Source organism: Aureobasidium pullulans (assembly GCF_000721785.1).
Source record: "Aureobasidium pullulans EXF-150 unplaced genomic scaffold scaffold_2, whole genome shotgun sequence".
Taxonomy (NCBI): domain Eukaryota; kingdom Fungi; phylum Ascomycota; class Dothideomycetes; order Dothideales; family Saccotheciaceae; genus Aureobasidium; species Aureobasidium pullulans.
In genome coordinates, this window is record NW_021941022.1 from 1,733,089 (window position 1) to 1,751,626 (window position 18,538).

General features: G+C 50.8%; 8 protein-coding genes across 8 annotated transcripts; 2 read left to right on the top strand and 6 right to left on the bottom strand.

Moving 5' to 3' along the window:
• Nucleotides 1-48: 48 nt before the first annotated feature.
• M438DRAFT_311616 (uncharacterized protein) lies at nucleotides 49-1,774 on the bottom strand. Its single transcript, XM_029902478.1, has 4 exons — nucleotides 1,578-1,774; nucleotides 1,381-1,523; nucleotides 914-1,327; nucleotides 49-862 (listed from the first exon to the last, which is right to left on the bottom strand). Exons 1-4 carry the CDS (start codon nucleotides 1,639-1,641, stop codon nucleotides 404-406), a joined length of 1,080 nt encoding a protein of 359 aa, XP_029765076.1. The 5' UTR covers nucleotides 1,642-1,774; the 3' UTR covers nucleotides 49-403.
• Nucleotides 1,775-2,020: 246 nt separating this feature from the next.
• M438DRAFT_371701 (uncharacterized protein) lies at nucleotides 2,021-2,728 on the bottom strand (the record flags this gene model as incomplete). Its single annotated transcript, XM_029908287.1, has 1 exon — nucleotides 2,021-2,728. One exon carries the CDS (start codon nucleotides 2,726-2,728, stop codon nucleotides 2,021-2,023), a length of 708 nt encoding a protein of 235 aa, XP_029765077.1.
• Nucleotides 2,729-3,270: 542 nt separating this feature from the next.
• On the bottom strand, nucleotides 3,271-4,802 carry M438DRAFT_331746 (A subunit of putative glutamyl-tRNA amidotransferase; the record flags this gene model as incomplete). Its single annotated transcript, XM_029903432.1, has 2 exons — nucleotides 3,271-4,616; nucleotides 4,664-4,802. 2 exons carry the CDS (start codon nucleotides 4,800-4,802, stop codon nucleotides 3,271-3,273), a joined length of 1,485 nt encoding a protein of 494 aa, XP_029765078.1.
• A 1,292-nt stretch (nucleotides 4,803-6,094) lies between these two features.
• On the bottom strand, nucleotides 6,095-6,998 carry M438DRAFT_342433 (profilin). Its single transcript, XM_029904755.1, has 5 exons — nucleotides 6,969-6,998; nucleotides 6,888-6,903; nucleotides 6,747-6,831; nucleotides 6,486-6,629; nucleotides 6,095-6,429 (listed from the first exon to the last, which is right to left on the bottom strand). Exons 1-5 carry the CDS (start codon nucleotides 6,979-6,981, stop codon nucleotides 6,295-6,297), a joined length of 393 nt encoding a protein of 130 aa, XP_029765079.1. The 5' UTR covers nucleotides 6,982-6,998; the 3' UTR covers nucleotides 6,095-6,294.
• Nucleotides 6,999-8,461: 1,463 nt separating this feature from the next.
• M438DRAFT_264328 (uncharacterized protein) lies at nucleotides 8,462-10,972 on the bottom strand (the record flags this gene model as incomplete). The annotated part of the gene is made up of 2 exons (XM_029899943.1): nucleotides 8,462-8,794; nucleotides 9,026-10,972. The coding sequence occupies 2 exons, from the start codon at nucleotides 10,970-10,972 to the stop codon at nucleotides 8,462-8,464; spliced, it is 2,280 nt and encodes a 759-aa protein (XP_029765080.1).
• A 552-nt stretch (nucleotides 10,973-11,524) lies between these two features.
• On the top strand, nucleotides 11,525-12,875 carry M438DRAFT_342434 (uncharacterized protein). The gene has a single exon (XM_029904756.1). The coding sequence runs from the start codon at nucleotides 11,661-11,663 to the stop codon at nucleotides 12,726-12,728; it is 1,068 nt and encodes a 355-aa protein (XP_029765081.1). The 5' UTR covers nucleotides 11,525-11,660; the 3' UTR covers nucleotides 12,729-12,875.
• A 645-nt stretch (nucleotides 12,876-13,520) lies between these two features.
• M438DRAFT_394441 (Swi3-domain-containing protein) lies at nucleotides 13,521-14,636 on the bottom strand. The gene is made up of 2 exons (XM_029909162.1): nucleotides 14,338-14,636; nucleotides 13,521-14,286 (listed from the first exon to the last, which is right to left on the bottom strand). Exons 1-2 carry the CDS (start codon nucleotides 14,577-14,579, stop codon nucleotides 13,587-13,589), a joined length of 942 nt encoding a protein of 313 aa, XP_029765082.1. The 5' UTR covers nucleotides 14,580-14,636; the 3' UTR covers nucleotides 13,521-13,586.
• Nucleotides 14,637-14,775: 139 nt separating this feature from the next.
• Nucleotides 14,776-17,213, top strand: M438DRAFT_342436 (nuclear matrix protein). Its single transcript, XM_029904757.1, has 5 exons — nucleotides 14,776-15,263; nucleotides 15,322-16,143; nucleotides 16,197-16,367; nucleotides 16,422-16,735; nucleotides 16,794-17,213. Exons 1-5 carry the CDS (start codon nucleotides 15,024-15,026, stop codon nucleotides 17,122-17,124), a joined length of 1,878 nt encoding a protein of 625 aa, XP_029765083.1. The 5' UTR covers nucleotides 14,776-15,023; the 3' UTR covers nucleotides 17,125-17,213.
• Nucleotides 17,214-18,538: the final 1,325 nt, after the last annotated feature.

Sequence of the window (18,538 nt, forward strand, 5' to 3'; positions counted from 1 at the left end):
AAGCTTCTTGACAGGTGCGGCTCAGTGAACAGGTGCAATTTACTTGATGGCATAGTATCAATGAAAGCTTGATTCATCTGCTGTAGTAGTACAAACTGAGAAACGCTGTGAATGAAGTCTTCTACGGTCCAAGAGGTATTACACGCCGACCAATGAAAAGAGCAACCACTGCCTTGCTCATAATGTCATGAGATTGAGACAAGTGAAGTCGAAAGCAAGAACAACTCTGTCATCCTTTGTCGCTCATGCCATTGTGAAAATGAAAGGTACTTAGGTATAATGTTAATAAAGCCAGGATGAAATGCAGCTCGTGTGCATAGCCTGAAGTCCCGGAATCAAGAGCGTGTCATCACTTATGCTATGTGCGGACAGTTACAGTCCTCGTGTGGTAGTCCTCTGAGTCCTATCCGCGGTAGCGTCCACCGCCGCGGCCGCCTCCGCCTCTTCGAGAACCACCACGCATCACGTCGTCCGAGTACATGCGGCCCTCGTCACGGTATCTGGGGCGGCGATCATCATAGCGCGGCTCGTTATAGCGTTGCTCGTTGAAGCCATATCTTCCATCTTGATAGCCTGGCTCGGCATGACGATTGCCACGATCATAGTCCTCACGGTACGATGCTCTACCATCCCGTGGTTGCCGCGAGTTGTCGTATTGAGGGCGAGGAGAAGGTTCTGTTGGTGGCAGAGGACTAGGCTCGGTAGGGTATTGTTGTTCGATCTCCATAGTGTCCTCAGCGCCTTGTTCCTGAACGGGTTCGGGTTGTACGACGATGGGCGAAGCAATGCGCGGCGTGGCAGAGTGGACGGATTGTGACGGGCCTCCCTCCTTAAGGTAGACGTACAAGATTCTTCCATCAGCCTGTGCTAGGTCAGTAAACAATCCACGGGACGATCAGAATCATGAACAGACCTTCTTGCCGTTGAACATGTTGATAACATTGTCTGCGCCGGCCTTGTCCAGGAAGAGCATCTCGGCAATTACGTTGGGTTGAGAAGAGATCAGCTTGCAACCAGACATGTCACCTCCGACCGGGGCCATGACACTCTCAATGTCTGCAGCTGTGGTTCCTGGCGCAAAGTTGCTGGCAACGACGCAGTACGGACCAGCGGCTCCACGAATCGTTATTTCGCTGTCGACTGTTGCAAAGGATCGGGGCTTGATGTTGAATGAGGCGGGTGGAGCCTGCTGTGCTGCTGTCTGGTATGCGGCTTCTCTTCTGTTGTCTGCGCCTCCTAGTGATTGACGGCCGTTGCGGTTCTTCTGGTTTCCACGGTTTTGCTGTTGTTTGCCCAGGGTGGGAATGGAAGCGGCCGAGGACGAGCGCTGGTAACAATCAATATCTATCCTGTCTGTCTGTTGCTTCGGATAGAACGCGCCTTTGTGATGCCGACCCTGCTGGCCAGACTGCCACCCAGCTGCGTTTGCTGTTTCTTGTTGTTGTTGTTCTGAGGGGCGCTCTGGCGGCGGTTCTTGCCGAAGATCTCCTGGGCAAGGTTCTCTGCCTTGCGCTTTTGACGATCTGTGGATGCGACGTCAATTGCGTGTTCTGTTGATGCTTTACGGAGCTACATACCTGCCTTGATCATCTCATCGAATGAGACGGTCGGCTTTTCCTGTTGCTGCTTGTTTTTGGCCATTTTGGTTCGCGTGCGGTCGCGCTCGATCGGCGCGATTGTGTTTGAAGAGAAAAGAAAGGGTCGAAGAGAGGTAGTGGGAAGAATTAAAGCTGGACGTCGTTGGTGTATGCAAACCGAACTTGCATGTGTCGCGCGTCGACTCCGGACTTGACAACCATCAAAAGCTCAGACCCGCATCATCATCATCGTCACCTTCCAGCTCCAACTCTGCCCTCGGCTTCTACCGACTTCCGATCATATATTAACATACCTTGTTTCACTTTGAATCACTTCGAGGTATTGAATCACTTCTTGTGTATGAGGACTATCTGACTGATTGAGAACTTGCATTTCGACCGTCAATTGATCGTCATAATCACAGCCCCTATCAGCGACCTTCTTAGACCTCCACCTTGACCCCTGCCTCCGAATGGGAGGCCGTGTGAGATGTAGAATAGTGACTTGATGCCGACCCTTTTCTGCCTGTAACCGAGGAACGTATGTTATGCAAAGGCCGCACTCTTCGGATCTTGTGCTCATGCTTGTGCGGCTTGTCCTTTTCCTTGACCATGCCCTTTTTCTTCTTGACCTTCACTTCCTTGCTCTGCTCGGGCATGTCCTGTTCTCCCTCGACTTCTTCCTCTTCAGAAGATTCGTAGATTGCCGAAGCAGCATCGACATCCTCGCAAACAGGCTCGCTTTTGTTGGCTTTGGCCGCAACATCCTCGGCAACCACAATGAGCCCGGCACTGTCTTTCCTCTCCTTCTGATGATCCTCTTGTGTCCAAGTTTCCTTCTTTTGTCCCTTTTTACGAACTTCCTCCTTTTGTCTGACCTCCTCCGTCATCCTGATATTCTCCTTCGCCTCCTCCTTCTCCATCATCAACCTCTCCTTCCAAGCCAAATCTTCAAGCATCTCCCACCATTTCTCACGTCTGATAGCAAGTTGGTATGTCATTGGGCCTTCAGGACATGGTACGCCATAAGGAGGATATCTTTTGTAGGGGCTTTTGATGGAGAGCTGAGTAGTCATGTAGTTGAGCATGTTGACTTCACCCTGAGAAGGTCTGAAGGGCTCGCGTGTTGGGAACGGATTGTTGCGAGACATGTGAGGTTGACTGTGAGATCGATCGTGTGATGGGAAATTAACAGTACGATGCGCTCGATGCTTGCGCTGAACATGAAGTAGTGGTATATCTTGTAGCTGGTATGAATGCTAGAAAAGGTACACTTGAACAGCAGATGACGTGCCCCTAATATACACCTAGAGGGGGCTCCAGTTCTCCAAACCGCCTCATGACCATTTCCCTACTTCTAGAGTAAATGGCAATGTTTGAGTTCGGGTCCGTCAGGATGACGGTCTTGCCTCGTGGTAAACACATGGCAAATTTGGCGAATGAGCCACTTATCATGCTGCTGTTTGAGCAAGCTTTGAGGAAGCATATACTTCTTCGGGAATAATCGCCAAGGGTCAAGAGTCAAGAGATTGGTACAAGCATGAGTTGGTGGATAAACTCACTCACAAGACTGATAGACGGTTAGTGATAGGGGATGATTGGAATCTTTTGTCAAGGGGTTGATGGTGGGAAGAAAGTCTGATTGTACAGTAATGGGCATTTGCCAAGGCAGTGAGGGAGATGTCCATGCGCCTCAATTTCTCTTTGCTTGCAAGTCCTCGATGATTTGTCCGACTTGAAGAACAAGTTCGTCATCACCAAACTGTCCAATAACCTGCATGCCGATGGACTTAACATCACCCGCCTCCGTTGAGCCATTCTGTAGCTTGACGGGCACGCTCAGAGCAGGCAGTCCTGCCAAACTCGCAGGCACTGTCAAGACATCATTCATGTACATCTCAACCGGACTCAACTTCTCCACTTCTGCCAGCGTTGGCGGTAACGTCGGAGCTGTAGGTGCGATCAAGATATCGACGTTGGGCCCGTCGCTTGATTGCTCTGCTCGGAGATCTAGTAATGGGTTTGGAAGAGCAAATACGTTGTCAAAATCGCTCTGAACCAGCCTGCGGACACGCTGTGCTTGGACGAAATAATTGTCCATGGCTTCCGAGCTCAAAGTGTAAGCACCTAGCAGGATACGGCGTTGTACTTCCGGTCCAAAGCCTTCGCCTCTAGTAGCGGCAAACAAGGGCATGTTCTCCTTGGGATTGGCGTCGGGACCGGTAGTGCGATGACCGTAACGTACACCATCGTACTTGGCAAGGTTGGATGAGGCCTCTGCTGGAGCCAGAACGTAGTATGCCGAGAGTGCTTGGTGGGTGGAAGGTAATGAGACTGGATGAAGTGAATGACCAGCATCTTGGAGAGAAGTCAATAACTGAGACCAAGTTCGTCGGACCTCAGGCGACAGCGAAGCAGTGTTGTAGTCTAGTGGTATACCAATCCGGAGCCTTTTGTCCTCCATCGAGGCAATTGATTGATACTCAGCCTCGTTGCGGACTATTTCTGACAAGCTGGTAGGATCCATGGGGTCGAAAGAATCCAGCACATTGAAGATGTCTCGTGCATGTTCAACACTCTGGGTCAAGGTGCCGACAGTATCCAGTGAATTGGCGTATGCAATAACACCCCACCGACTCAGCCGGCCGTAGCTGGGCTTGAAGCCAACAGTGCCAGTATAAGCAGCAGGTAGTCTTACTGAACCTCCAGTGTCTGTTCCCAGAGCAGCCCATGCCTGACCTGTCGCGACTGCTACTGCACTACCTCCACTACTTCCACCTGCCGAGAGAGCTTCTCCATTGCGTTTGAATGGACTTTGTGTGGTGGATGTGAAGACGGGTCGTGTATGTGATCCCATTCCGAACTCATCGAGATTCGTCTTTCCACAGATCAGGGCCCCAGCTCCTGTGAGTTTCTCGACAACGGTCGCATTGTAAGGTGACTTGTACGCGTCGAGGATTTTTGACGATGCCGTGGTCGGAAAGTCTGTCGTGACGATATTGTCTTTGATAGCGATGGTCCTTCCTGCAAGTGACGATCCTGTGCACGTCAGTATTTGTGCTAGACGCAGAGGATGTGGTTCCTACCATCAAACTCGCTGTCGACTATTGCTTTGGCTGCATCCTGTATTTGCGTCGCATTGGCACGGGTGACAAAAGCATTCAACCCGGCATATTGCGCTTGTCGCTCAAGGCATTGCTGCACTCGTTGCAGGGCCTTGCTCATTTCTCATGTTCCTTCAAGAATTATTGTCTCCATCATCGCCGTCGTCTTCGGAGGTTTACTTTGCCCGGGGAAGCCACGGAGTTTACGATTCACATTGCCGGTCAAAGCTTCGCGCACGAGTCATGACCGAAGCTTCACATTTTGTAAATCTTGGCGTCCACCAAATGGTCAAAATTGAAGATATTCATTCTACGACCATACCAGCACCTCCTGGGATGCAAAAGAAACGTATAACACCGCTCAGATGCGCAAAAAGAACAGCCCGACGTGGGGCTCGAACCCACAGCCTCAAGATTAGAAGTCTTGCGCGCTACCATTGCGCCAGCCGGGCTGGTTATACTAAAAGCGAAAAAAGTTAATATATGGCTCTTTGACGTCGTCTGGTTGGGAACACTTACAACTCTCATCCCTAAAACCATGATGTGTACTTGATCAGTTGAGCTTTGAGACGACTGATCGGGTGATCCTAGACTCGCTGGTGGCAGAAGAGATGCTGTGCAGTCCTGGCAAGAAAGCATTAGATTAAGCCTGCCCAAGTGCATTGCAGTAAAGGGTTACATACCAGTCGAGAAAGATGCGAACCATCTTGGGTAGACACCATCGACATGACTTGAGACATCATGTTACACCACCATCTCACAGAAAGCCTTCCCATTCCTCCTCAGCAGCGTCGACACCATCAGCAACTTCCTTATCGCGAATGACCTCGTCAAGAACCACAGGAGAGTCGGCGAGGAAGTTACAGACAGCAGCAAAAGCCTTTGCTCTCTTCTCGAACATGGCCATGGTGATGTCTGCGCGCACCAGAGCTGGCTTGGGGAACCACTTGACTGCTGTCTCAAGGATCACTCGAGCGCGAGACTGAAGACGTTGTTGGCGGCCAGGGTCGGGATCATAGCCGCCGACCATGATTGCAGTAAGGTCGAGGCGCTCGAAGCGCAGAAGGCGTTGAACGAGTGTGCTGATGGCGTGGTCGTCCATGGTGGTTTGATGTGGTTGCAGTATTTTAGTAGTCGCTTGATTAATGATAGAGTTATGTTGTGCGGCCCTGTTGAGGTCCTGGAAATCGATGAGCGAAGTCGGATACAGTGGTAATCGCTATGGCAGAGGAGTGAAGGATCGCAAGAGTTATGTTCACTGTAGGTTCGATGATATCAGCCAGCAGCATACATTATAACCAAAATTCAAGTGAAGCACACATCAGTCTACGATGGTCGTCCGTTCAGGCGTTTAAAAGAAGTGATGGCTTGAGATGAGGAAATTAGGGGGAAAGAAAAACAACCGTCAAGGGTAGATATATTCGCTATGCACAAGTCTTGGATTGGTGTAACAGTATTGTTGTGTGTTTTTTTGATTGGGCAGAAAACCCAACTTCCCTCTGCACCCTGCACAGTCAAGGAAAAGAAAAGGGGTGGAGCCTCAAATCTCGACATCAAGGAGATGAGACGAAAGACGGGGGGATGTCAGGAAATATCCAGATTGGACATGCCCCTCAGTAGTTGACGCTTATCAGGTAGTCGGCGAGTTGCTCGACGGTGTTGGCAGCAACACCCGGTTGGACGTGCTCGGGGTAGTGGGTGACGAGAAGAGCCTGCTTGGTCTTGACAATGACAATACCCTCCTTGCCCTGCAGTGTTGTCAGCTTTTGACCAGACAGACGTCGGGCTAGATATCGGAACGCACCTTCTTGCCGTACAAGCTTCTGTCGTCAGCCTTGAGAACAATGAACTTCTCACCGGCAATGTGGAGACCGGTGCTCTGGACCTTCTTGACATCGGAAGTGTCCTTGAATGCGGTGACAACCTCGTTCATCTCTTGGGGCGAGACCTGTAAAGGAGCACACGATCAGCCCAAGCTCTTTCGAAAGCTTATCCAAATTCCCGATTCCATATCTCCATCTCTTTCTCGAATCCTTCGGAGCGCTGTAATGATGGGGAAACGCACAGTAAAGCCGGCAGAAGTGGCCCAGACGCTGTTGCCTTCGCTGTTGAAGATGGCGGCCTTGTCAATGTTGCCAGTGCCGATCAGGCTGTACGTATGGCTGTCAGTGATGATTCTAAAGGCAGTCGCGATAGCGGTGTGTACCTCTGGTCGACGTATGCTGTTGATTCAAAAGTCAGCCCATGAGCTCGCCATCAGCATGTGCTAAGGCTGGGAAAAGTTTACCTTGCCACGACATTCCTGCGGTTGTGAAGGTGTATTTGAAGAGGTGAGCGGTGTGAAGGAGTGATGCGCGTGGTCGTGGGGATTTTGCAGATGGAAATTATGAGTAGTTTGTGTTCAACATTCGGCCCTCTCTCCTGTAATAGATTGTTGATGTTGGGCGCCAAGAAGGCGGGCGGTGACGGAGGGCGGGGCTGCCCCTCCAATCATTCGGCACTTGCCCTGGTTTTTTACTGTGACATGACTCTACTGATGAATATCTCCCTGCAACGAGTAGCTTCTTGTAACCTTCTTCGATTTCATAGTGACTCGTTTCCCGATCGCCCCGTTCCCTCTTCAGAGACCTGCATAAGGCAAGCAATCCAATGAGAAAAGACCCTCTACACCGCTTGCACAGCGTAGAAGGGGAGGATCAAGAACCCTACTAATAGAATGAGAGTCCGCAGAAGCTCAATTCATAGCATGACCAGGTTCTTGTCCGTGTTCTGTTCAAACACCAATTCAAGCCCACTTGCCCACTAGATAATCCCTGCGATCATGTCAGCATCGTCTGAGGCCATTCTGGCAGTCCTACTTGAAGGTTAGTCCACCATTGTCGCAATTGAGTAAAGTACAAGGGGGTAAATGCTCGACAACTGTCGCTGTGAATGTGTAAAATGGAAGCTATCGTTACAAGGACATGAAAGAACGGGGTATCAGCGAGTCCGACTGCGCCACTCCATATGTAAACCCTGCAGAATAATATGTGCATAAGAAGTTCCAGGTGACGAATGGTGCTGAATGTCGAGAAAGTAATGACAAAGCAACTATACCGGTCAGGAAGCTGTATCAGAAAAACATTCTCTCCGTGATCATTCATTGACCTGCAAGGAAATTAGCGAGTTTCTTCTGGTATGCGCACACTTCGTAGTACCGGTACTCGATTTAGGCTTTCTCTTGCGTTTTGGCTTAGAAGCCTTCGGGGCCTTCGGAGCCTTCGGAGCCTTGCCATGTTGTTCGGTGAGCTTTTTGAATAGGTCCTTGTCCATTCTGTCTGGAACGTCGGTAACACCTGGGTGGCTCCTCTTGAAGGCATCCGCGCGATCTTTCTCTGTTCTGCTCAAATCGTTCTTCTGTTCCTTTGGTTTCTGAGCATCAGACCTCTTCCTCTGTCCGACAGCTCCTGCTGGTCCCGATGTTTCTGCAGTCTGCTCTTCCTTTGGATCATCGTATTCCATGTGCAATGGTGCACGCCTGTGACTAGTCAGCTAAAGTGACGATCGAAATATCAATGATCTTACTTGTTCTCGCTGTCGTTACTCGTCTTGTGTTTCTTGCTGGGCTTAGAAGAATCACCATCTGCGGGCCTTTTGGCCTGTTTTGGCTGATTATTCTGATTTCCTTGAGTTCCAGGAGGTGGGTTGCCTGGTTTACCTTGATAGCCGTTTCCATTGTTGTCATAGCCATTGCCATTCTGGTTGTTTCCGCGCGGGATGTTGCTGTCGTCCGACGTTATTTCATGCTCTGCTGTTCGAATTTGAGTGTATAGCAGCATACCTGGCCATGTTCTGCTGCCATACAGTTCTGAGGCGCGAACGCTGGGCTTCAAAGAGCGCGTAATTACCACCCCAAACACGTTCAAGAATGCTAATAACATCGCCACTCTCCTTGTACGTATCCTCGGCATCTGACATGCAGATATTGAGCTCTCTGAAAGCGTCGGCAAACTTATCAAAGATCTTCAAGATTGATCCAGAGCCGCCAGAGATGTCGTTGCCGTAGTTGTTGGGGTCGATAATAAGGAGTCTGTCAGGTTTGGAGGGTTTGTTGTTCGTGCCTCTCCATGATTTCTGTACCGTGTTAGCTCGTGTTATCAAAAGAAATCCATCTCGTAAGCCAATTCGAGCCAAGTAGCGACTGATGTAGTGTACAGTGTTTTTCAAACCAGGTTGGCGTCCAGTGAGAGCGGCTTGTTATTGGGCTCCCACTGGACGTGAGCCTGCTTTCAAAAACTTCATGTCTTGCGACAGCTGCTTTCCTGGCCTATTGACTGCAAGAGGGGGTTGGAACGTGGTACTTACCTTGGCTACAATAGCCCAGGGCTCCATCTGGATGCCATGCTTCTCGATATCGAAGTCTCTACCGAAGTGCACAAAGAACGTCATCAGGACTGTGTCCAAACTCGACATAGGGTCCCAGTCGCGGCCATGGCGCTCCTCAAGGACGCGAAGAACGGTGATTGTAAGGCAGATAACCGAGTAACCACCTAAACCACCACTGAAAACCTCAGAGTAGCCTCTCATGACAAGGAACTGCTTGATCAGAGAGACAATGATAGGCATAGCAGGGTATTGCTGCTTCCAGATCTGGAAGGTGTCGTTGGCGAGAAGGCCGCTATCATTCTCGAACGAGACATCAACTCTCAGACCGGTCACCTTTTCGACAAACTTGACCAAAGGCACTCTGGCTTGCGAGATAACGGTGACTGAGTTCTCGACGGCAATTCCAGCCTTCTTAAGGCAGTTGACAAATCTGAACATGTAGTTCCTGGATGCATAAAGCTCTGCATGACCGCTCTTCAAGAAGCGAGTCGAACAGGCAACAAGATCCATATCAGCAGTCGGTAGATACAGACCAGAAGCGAACGAGCCAAAGGCACGAATATTCAAGTTAGGGAATTGCTGCCTGACTGCGCGCTCCATGCGGTTAACCAAGTCCTCACGAACTTGGTTCTCAAAGTCGCGAGGCTTGACATAGTTGTGGAAGTCGAGAATCTCATTATGAAGCCACTGCTCAGCACGGTCACCTTGGAGCTTGTTGGCGAACCAAGGAGCAGGATCGGTATCTTCAGGGGTGAGCCATTCGTCAACAATACTGCCACTGTCATCACGACGCTTGCGCTTCTTGTTCTCCTTGCGGAGAGGGGCTGGAGCATCCTTGGCCTCTTGTCTCTGCATTCCCGTGTGATATTGGCTGCGGCCTGATGGATCGCCATGTACATCAGCTGGTGGGGGCCAGACGTCAAGACGAGGCAAGGCCATCGGTGCTGACATGTTCACACCTTTGGCCTCTTCTGCAGGAGGTGCCGGCGGAGGGAGGTTGCGATCAGGATGGAGGTGATCCAAGTGGCTGAAGGAAGGCTTGTGGGGTAGAGAGTGCTCGCCCCTGACAGATCCGGAGAGTGAGATACCACCTTCATCATCGCTGATCTCTTGTGCGAAGTCATCGTCAAAATTGAGCGAGATGAAGTCCTCACCTTCGGCAGCAGCGGCAGTGGGCTTCGCTGCCTCGACCTTGGCCTTACGAATGAGCTTGACGACATCCTTCTTCTTGGCATCGGATTCGCCAGGTGGAGGTAGGGCGGTATAAGGATCAGGATTGGACCACTTAGGTTTGGCCTGTTCGGACTCGGGGCTCTTACTCTTTACTCGAGCACGCTTTGCTCTGGGGTGTTCGTCCTCGGAGTCGTCAGAATGGCTAGCGTTATTGGCGAAGGATGGTTGGACAGGAGCATGGGTAGAATCATGAGCGTCTGTCTCAAGATCCATAGCACTGTCATCGTCACTGCCGCTGTCACTCTCGGAAAGGTCGTCAAGCACCTTGAAGCGCGATTCCTTTCCTTCATTCATGCCTTCTAACTGGTCCGGGGTGGGTTCGCGCTGGCGGCGCATCAAATCGCGTTCGTGGGCAGGCTTAGGTCCAAATCTGCGAGGAGGACCGCGGCCACGGGCGTTGTTGCGACCGCCACGACGCGAGTCTCGAGGGGGTCTTCTAGCGCCCGGGTAGTTGTCCGAAGGTGCGAAGGACGGCGCATTGTTGCCAGCTGAGAAGTTGAAACCATCTCGTCTAGGACCGGGGCCGCCAGGGCGGTAGTTATCTGCGGCAGGACGGGCAGCAGCACCGCGGAATTGGAACATGTCGCGAGGGCCTGATGGAGGCGGAGGCGCGTCGTGGTATGAGGGAGGAGGTGGGCGATCGCGTTGAGGGTACGCCCGTTGAGACCGTGAGGATGGCTCGTAATGATCCATGTTTGCGCGACCGACGATGATGTCTTGTCGAAAGCAGTGCGCAAAGAATGAGATTTGTGGGAGTTGCGCCTTGTTCGGACTTTACGCGAATTCGAGGGGCGCTCTTTCCTCGAATCATGAGCTTCACGTCATTGGGTGATTTACCGAGACCCTGGAAACTGCGGAAGCCCCTCCCCCATTCTCAACACACTTTTAGAACGCTGTCCTTCGCAACTCGCTGCCAGAGCCTCTTCCACATGATTCTAAACATGCACAAATCATCACAAGACAATGCTATATTCTCGCTGACTATGGCAGACTAGTTCTTCCTTTGGAGTACTATAGTAGTCTGTGAAGCATCCTGCATCTCTTCAGCTCATATCTCAAGACATGATTGCGAGAAGATGCAAAGATAGGTAATGAAGTCGTTTTTGATAATGTCTCTAGTCTTTGTAAGCAACAATAAGGTTTGCATATGCGCCCTTCCCTTGTATCTTTTGAAGTGTCTAGTAAGAGATCTTCAACGGAGTGAGCGGGTTCCCATAACAGCTTCCGCTTTGCTTGTTCCGTCCAGGCAGCAATGCTGCATGTCAGCCGTGTGTAACTCAACTTGAGCCAACCTGATCTTCTTGACCCTCACATTCAAACACATTCATCTAACTCATAGCAACAGCTGCCCAGGAACCAGACATCACAACCTCCTCCGAATATGAGCGACGCACAAGAAGTGAGGGCAAGATGCCTTTGCGGCAATTATCAGCTGTCTCTCTCGGTTCCAAGGCACAAACTTCCTCTCACAGCATCCGTGTGCCATTGCGACAGTTGCCGTCATGGATCCGGAACTCTGTGCATAGGTGCGACTTATGTGCCAGAAAAGTGCCTCACTGCAGTACAGCAGTCGTTATCAAAGCTCAAGGCTAGCGAGTGGTCAAGCCGTAGGACAACCTATTTCTGCGATACTTGCGGCAGTACTGTGATTGGAAAGCTTGACGGCCAACTCTGGATTTACACAGGAGCCCTTGATCAACTGGAAGGTGTGGTTCAGATTCAGCGTCAAATATTTGTCAAGGATACCCTTGATGGTGGCTTCAGTAACTGGCTCAAGGAGGATTTGCCGATCAAGACTCATGCTACTCTGGACAACGATCTGCCTGCAGGCTGGCTCGAGAAGAACTACCAATCTACCAGCAAAGCATCAGACCGACTACACGCACACTGCCTCTGCAAGGGTGTCGAGTTCTGGATTGCTCGTCCATTGGCGTCTTCTGCCGACCCAAGCAACCCCAGATGCGACTTACATTGGGAGAACCCTGAGCGTGGAGATTACGACCCAAAAGACCCCTGGTGGCTCAAGGCCGACCGAACCAAGTTCCATACAATCGTCTGCGCTTGCGACTCTTGTCGTCTGGCCGCCAGCTGCGACTTTGTACAGTGGGCATACGTTCCAACTACCGACATCTCTCTTTCCGCCGACAGCAGTGTGCCCTTCTCTCACACATTCGGTACTCTGAAAGGCTATGGATCATGCAAGAGAGTGGTGAGATACTTTTGCGGCGATTGCGGTGCGAACGTTTTCTGGACTGGAGATGACAGGCCTGGTCTTCTCGATGTGGCTGTTGGTCTGCTACATGCACCCGAGGGTTCTCTGGCGCAAGACTGGCTGGAATGGCAAACCAACAGTGTTGATTTCAAGGAAGATGGTATCCGCCGTGCAGGGACTCTTATCAATCACGTCGAAGGAGCACTTCAGAAGTGGGGCAGAGGTGACAAGGCATAAAATTAAGCTCTTTTGTGAAAGCGCATAGTCACAAGATTGGGACAATCGGTCAGATATCTGCATTGAGCAAATGCTAGCATGTCAAAATGGAAATTATTCTCCGCCTTCCAATCGCAACCATCACTGCTCATGAGCAAAAGATGAAGCGTATGGAGAGCTCATGAACAAAAGAGATGTCGCAGCCGTGAATCGAACACGGGGCTCGTGCATGGCAAGCACGAATTTTACCACTAAACCACTGCGACTAGCACACTATCACGTGATAGATCTGCTTTCAGTAAAAGAACACCTAACTGCTAATTCAAAGATTTACAGTAAGTGCGTGCCTAATGCTCCTACCTCTCAGTCGCTCTTGTTCAATCTGGTCAACCGAATCGAACCTGAGGGCCCAGAAATGGGTCAGACTCTGTGTAAAGACTATTCTACCATTGCAAGTCTCGCACATGTAATTTGGTGCAGACGGCTCTGTGGTTATAGTATTGATTGATGTCGAATTCGGTGAATCGGCAATTTTGAACCTCGAAACGTGAATATCTCAACGACGACAATATATGCGGGCAATTTTCTCGAACTAGGGGACTTGGAATGCTTATGGAAGATTTACACGGTGTGATCAGAGTGTATATCATGTTACTAATGAAGATACTGTGCTTGGATGGTTGGCAGCTGTGGCTGAGCGTATCACCCTGTCCTATCCCAGGTCACTATCAGGACCTGTGAGCTTCAAAAGAGGGGCGAACTGCTTCTGAAGAGAGTGACACATGTGGATTGGATTGATGGAGCAAGGAACGTGAGCAGGTCAGAATAATGAGAATTAGCGATGTGAGTAGCGTACTCGAGGACATGTTTGTGACTAAACTACCAATCCATACCAGCCATTGCTTCTTCATCATCGTCAAACTCATTAGCCGGTCGCTGTGCAGTGTTGGTAATCGAGGACACCGGTCCACCGAACAGACTCTTTGGCGCACTGTCATTCATTGCATCCTCAGCCATAAGAGCGTCCAACTCGTCTTCATCCGGCTCTTGATCATTAGCAGGCCGTGTGTTGTTTGTCGTTGACGTGTCCGTCACTGGCATGCTCTCACTTTCTGCCAACAAAGCATCCAGATCATCCTCATCAGGCTCTTCCTCGTCGAACGGATTTCGGTTGCTTCTTCCTTGTGCTCCTACATTTGACTGTCCTTCTGGTGCCGAATTGTTGTTCCCGGACTGCTCTTCAGTGTTGGCAGATTGATCTTCGTTGTTGCGACCATCGTTCTCCAATGCTGCATCTTCGGTTGGAATGACAAAGTCATCTTCTTCCTCGCGTGGCGGCTTGGGTTTACCCTCTTCAATCCACTCTCTTCGCATCATCTGCATGCGTTTTTTGTGGCCCAACTTTTCAATCATGGATACACCGTCCATGAACTTTGCTTTTGGGAAGAGGTCGTCTAGCCATAGTTGGTAGGTGTTGAGGAGGCGGGCCATGTCTGAGAACTCGTGACCTCTGCCCTTGATCTGTATGCGATCTTTGGCAATCTTCCGTAGTTTGGGAATGCCTTGTTGTGATAGAAGGCTATAGAAATGTTAGTGTTGCGACGCGTGAACGTGTTGGATGACTCCGTACCGATCTTCGTCAAGTTTCGCGACTGGCTTGCGCTTCTTTGTGACCTTGACCTCCTCATCTATGTCTACCGGCACATCATGTTGTTGTTGGTTGGTATTGTTGTTGTTTGCATCGTCCTGAGCACTCCAATCCTGGCCTTGTCGGTTGAAGGTCTCATCGATGCCGGCATCATAACTGAAGATGTCATCCAGATTGTCTCGCTCAACAGTCGGACGCACGCCCGAAGGTACTGCTGCTGGCATATTGACGTCTCTCAATCTGGTCTATGTCGGAATTACTGGATGAGATATTCACGTCAGAACGATTGAATACGCGGAGAGTCGGAAGACGCGCCTCACCGCGTTTCGCGCCAAAGTGATGGCCGTTCGACACCATCATACAATACGGCCAAAAGTCTTGGCCAATCATGCGCCAGCAAACTTCCGCTGCTCGTCGCGAGCCTATTGATGGCTACGACGATAGCAATTGATTCTTTGAACTCCCCGACAATCGTATTGGATTCAGATTGTTCGCGTCTGTGAACCCAACTTGGAAGAGCGTTCGAGTCCGAGACATCACACATTGCGACATACCTCCGCGACTACCCAGCTTCACATCATCAATCATATCCGTCGGCTACCATCAATTATTATCAGAAAGCCTGGAAGGATCGCTATCGACGAACTCACCATCACAGCGTAATTTCTATGGCTGCAGACGCCATGACTGAGCCGCAGTCGGTCGGCATTGTGTCCGCAAGACTGCGAGCATTGCTACAACGCGCCAGACAGATCAAGTCAGTCGAAACAATAGATCCACCATTGCCTGTCTCCGACCTGGCACAGGAAGTATCGTCGCTCGGCAAGGATGTTTTCCAGTCACAACCAGATGCGCACAAGTTCTCGGTCGTCGAAACTGCAGCAAGGAAGATCTTCTACGAAACCATTGTACGCTACTCTTCGCTCGCCGTTCTTGTTTGGAATTTCCCAAACTAACCATCAATAGCAATCTACGGATATCAAAACCCCTGGATTCGTCCGCATGTGGGATTTCTTAGACCTCTTATTACTTTGCGGCGAACTCGGACAGTGCGAACCCATCCTTCCATTCTGGCTTGTCGAGGAGCTGCTTGACAGTCAGACTACCGAGGGCTGCAGAACCATCTTTGACTACCTGGAGTCCAGACGCGAAAGACTCATCCAAAAGGACTTCCACAAGACACATCTTGCACTTCTACGCTCATGTAACGAACTGCTACGCCGTCTTTCAAGAGCTGAAGACGCCGTGTTCTGTGGACGTGTCTTCTTTTTCTTGTTCCAAACCTTCCCTCTTGGCGACAAAAGCTCCGTCAACCTACGAGGTGAATACCATACCGAAAACGTTACTGTGTTCGAAAAGGATCCCCCAGCAGATGTCGAGGCCCCAGAGCCCACGGATGTTGTTATGGAAATGGAGCCTGACGCCGAGTCGAAGTCGAAAGACGGCAAAGACACTGCATCCACAAAGGACCTAGCCAAAACCTCCATGGACAAGAAAGGCGAAGACGTGAAGAACGAAAACTCAGAGTTCTACCCTATCTTCTGGAGACTTCAACACGACTTTTCAAATCCCATACGACTCTTCGAGGACGAGAACTTCAGTCCTTTCAAGAATGGCATCGAGAAAACCTTGACAAAATTTAAAAAGACCCCGGTAGTCGCACAAACAAAGAGCGCTGGAGATGCTCAGCGTGGTATCAAACGCAAGCTGGGCGATGACAATGGCGATCAGTACGCAAGCAACTACAACCCCAAATACCTAACTAGCCGTGAACTCTTCGAACTCGAGGTCAGTTTTCCAGCGTGCGAATGGGAAGGGACATCCACTCTAATATTCAACAGCTGAGCGACCTGGCCTTCCAACGCCACATCCTTGTCCAAGGGCTCATTCTCATCGACTTTCTGCTATCTCTCACAGAAAAAGCAAAGAAGAAGTGGGCAGAGGTCGAGAAAACCAGCTCCAAGTCAGCCAACAGGGGCCTTCTGTACGGCTTCACGCTGAGCGAGGATAACGTATGTGCCACAAATGCAAGCGAACCCATCCAAGCGCGTACTGACACCTTGCAGGAGAAATGGGTAATTTCAACACGCTCCAGAATTGCTGGTTACCTGCAGGAAGGACCAGAAGGAAAGTTTTACTATCGTATGGTCGACACTGTGCTCTCCCGTGACAAGAATTGGGTTAGATGGAAATTGGAAAGTTGTCCACAGATCGTCAAGGAAGCAGTCACCCCAGAGGAAAACACAGAAGCGAAGTCTGGTGCTCGGCAAGCGACCGTCAACAAGCGCCTCAAGGCGAAACCAATGGGAGCCATCGACGTGACCTTCCTCGCAGAAGTAGACAACGCAAAAGGACTCGAAGCTCTCAAGGAGGCTTCAAGGTATGTGCAGAGATGATATCCCCTGCTCTAAAGATAGGCACTGATCTTCTTGCAACAGATTCACGGCACCATCACCCGAGGAGCTCGTCAAGGGAATTGAGAGCGACGACCTTGATCTCGAAATGGCCATGACAGAAGATGAAAAGTACTCTTTGGAGGCCGCCAAGCAGAGCAAGACCTGGCGTGCGCTGCGGGCTGCATCCAGAACATCGCTGGCGTTGTTGGACAAGGTGGATCCCTCCACGCGCTTACCGGCCTTGTTCAAACAGGAGGAGAACCAGAAAGAGTCTGCCGCTCACGACCCATCTGCATCTGCACCAGAGAATGACAGTGGAGAGGTAGCCGTGGCCACGGATGGCAAAGCAGAGGAACAGGAGGTCACTGAATAGATAAATAACATGCAGTGAGCCGTCTTGATTTCTATTATTGAAGTCCCTTGGAGTGACAACAAGCAATGCAAACACGTTGTTGGTATGCAAGATCATCACGTTCCTTCGATCTACATGCGCCTAGGGTTGGAGATGGAGGCGGTTGTTTGGTTGTAATGTTCCGGCGCGGCGATGGGCGCCGTTGCAATCTTGCCCTGTGCGCCCCTTGATCTCGACGGTTTCTCACCCGCACAACCTTGATCCATTCAACTTCATGTCGTGTTGTTTTTGGCAATTGCAGCTCAGTCAACATCCCCAATCCTGACCATTGTTGTTGTCTAATTTACTGAAATGGTCGCCCGATTGCACAGAGCCTCTTGACTTGACGGTAGAGATTAGCCATCGCGCAAGAGCCACTTGCGAACGGAGGGGGGTTTGATGGCTTGGCGAACTGAATGCGCTCGATTCACATGGCGGCTCGCTTAGTGCACCCTGCGTAGATCAAACCGCCGTCTTTCTCTACGCGTGTCGGGCCCGAGCAACCCAACTTCCGCAAGCACGCCGCAGCATCAGGTCCTACTCCTTGGGTCGCAAAAGCTTTTGAGCACGAGCAACTCGGAAAGCAGGCCCAGGAGCTCGAGCAGCAAATCTCTAGCCGCCCTCCGTTCCGACGGTGACGCTGCTCGCAAAGGTGATGCCGTCCAATTCGAAACACACAACTCGTCCAGGAGCCCGCTTGGCAACAACGTTATTCGAGGGGTGCCTGACGATTGCGATGGTAAACCGCCAGCACGTGGCGCCGGTTGTATGAGTAGCCGGAGCGGCAATGGACGAACTGTGTTCGCTGGCGACGGACCACGAGCTACTCGGCTCAGGTCTGACTCCTGCAATTCTGACAACCCTCTTTTCAAACCGGCTCATTGTCCATCGCTTCCTCCCTGGTCGCCGATCATTAGGGAGATGCTCTTGTGGCACCCGCCAGAAAGCGCCTGGCTCATGATCTGGTGGTGGCTTCACCTGCCTCTTCGGTTAAGATAACTAAGAAAAGCATCAGCGGAGAAGCGCGGAACTGCAGAATCTCGCTCCGCAAACCAAAAAGAAAGATGGACAAGCAAAGGATATTTATTCCAAGCCAAGAATGAAAACAAAATGCAGGACTTGGGCAATCGTGTCTTAGGATCCCTGCTTGACAGCTGTGACAAACGAGAAGTGCCAACCTGCCACGCCCCGGAGCGGCCCGCAAGAAGAAGTCGTATGAAAAACGGTTGATCGATCTTCTGGAAATGCTTCACAATCACCGCTTCGGATTGGTCGAGCCAGTCCAGGTCGGCCCTCATGCACAGCTCAGGGAAGAGCCGAAGAAGCCAAGTCTGAGCTTCAGACAGCGTCAGACCACAGCGGGGGGAGACCCATTAGACGAGATGAAAGCCATCGA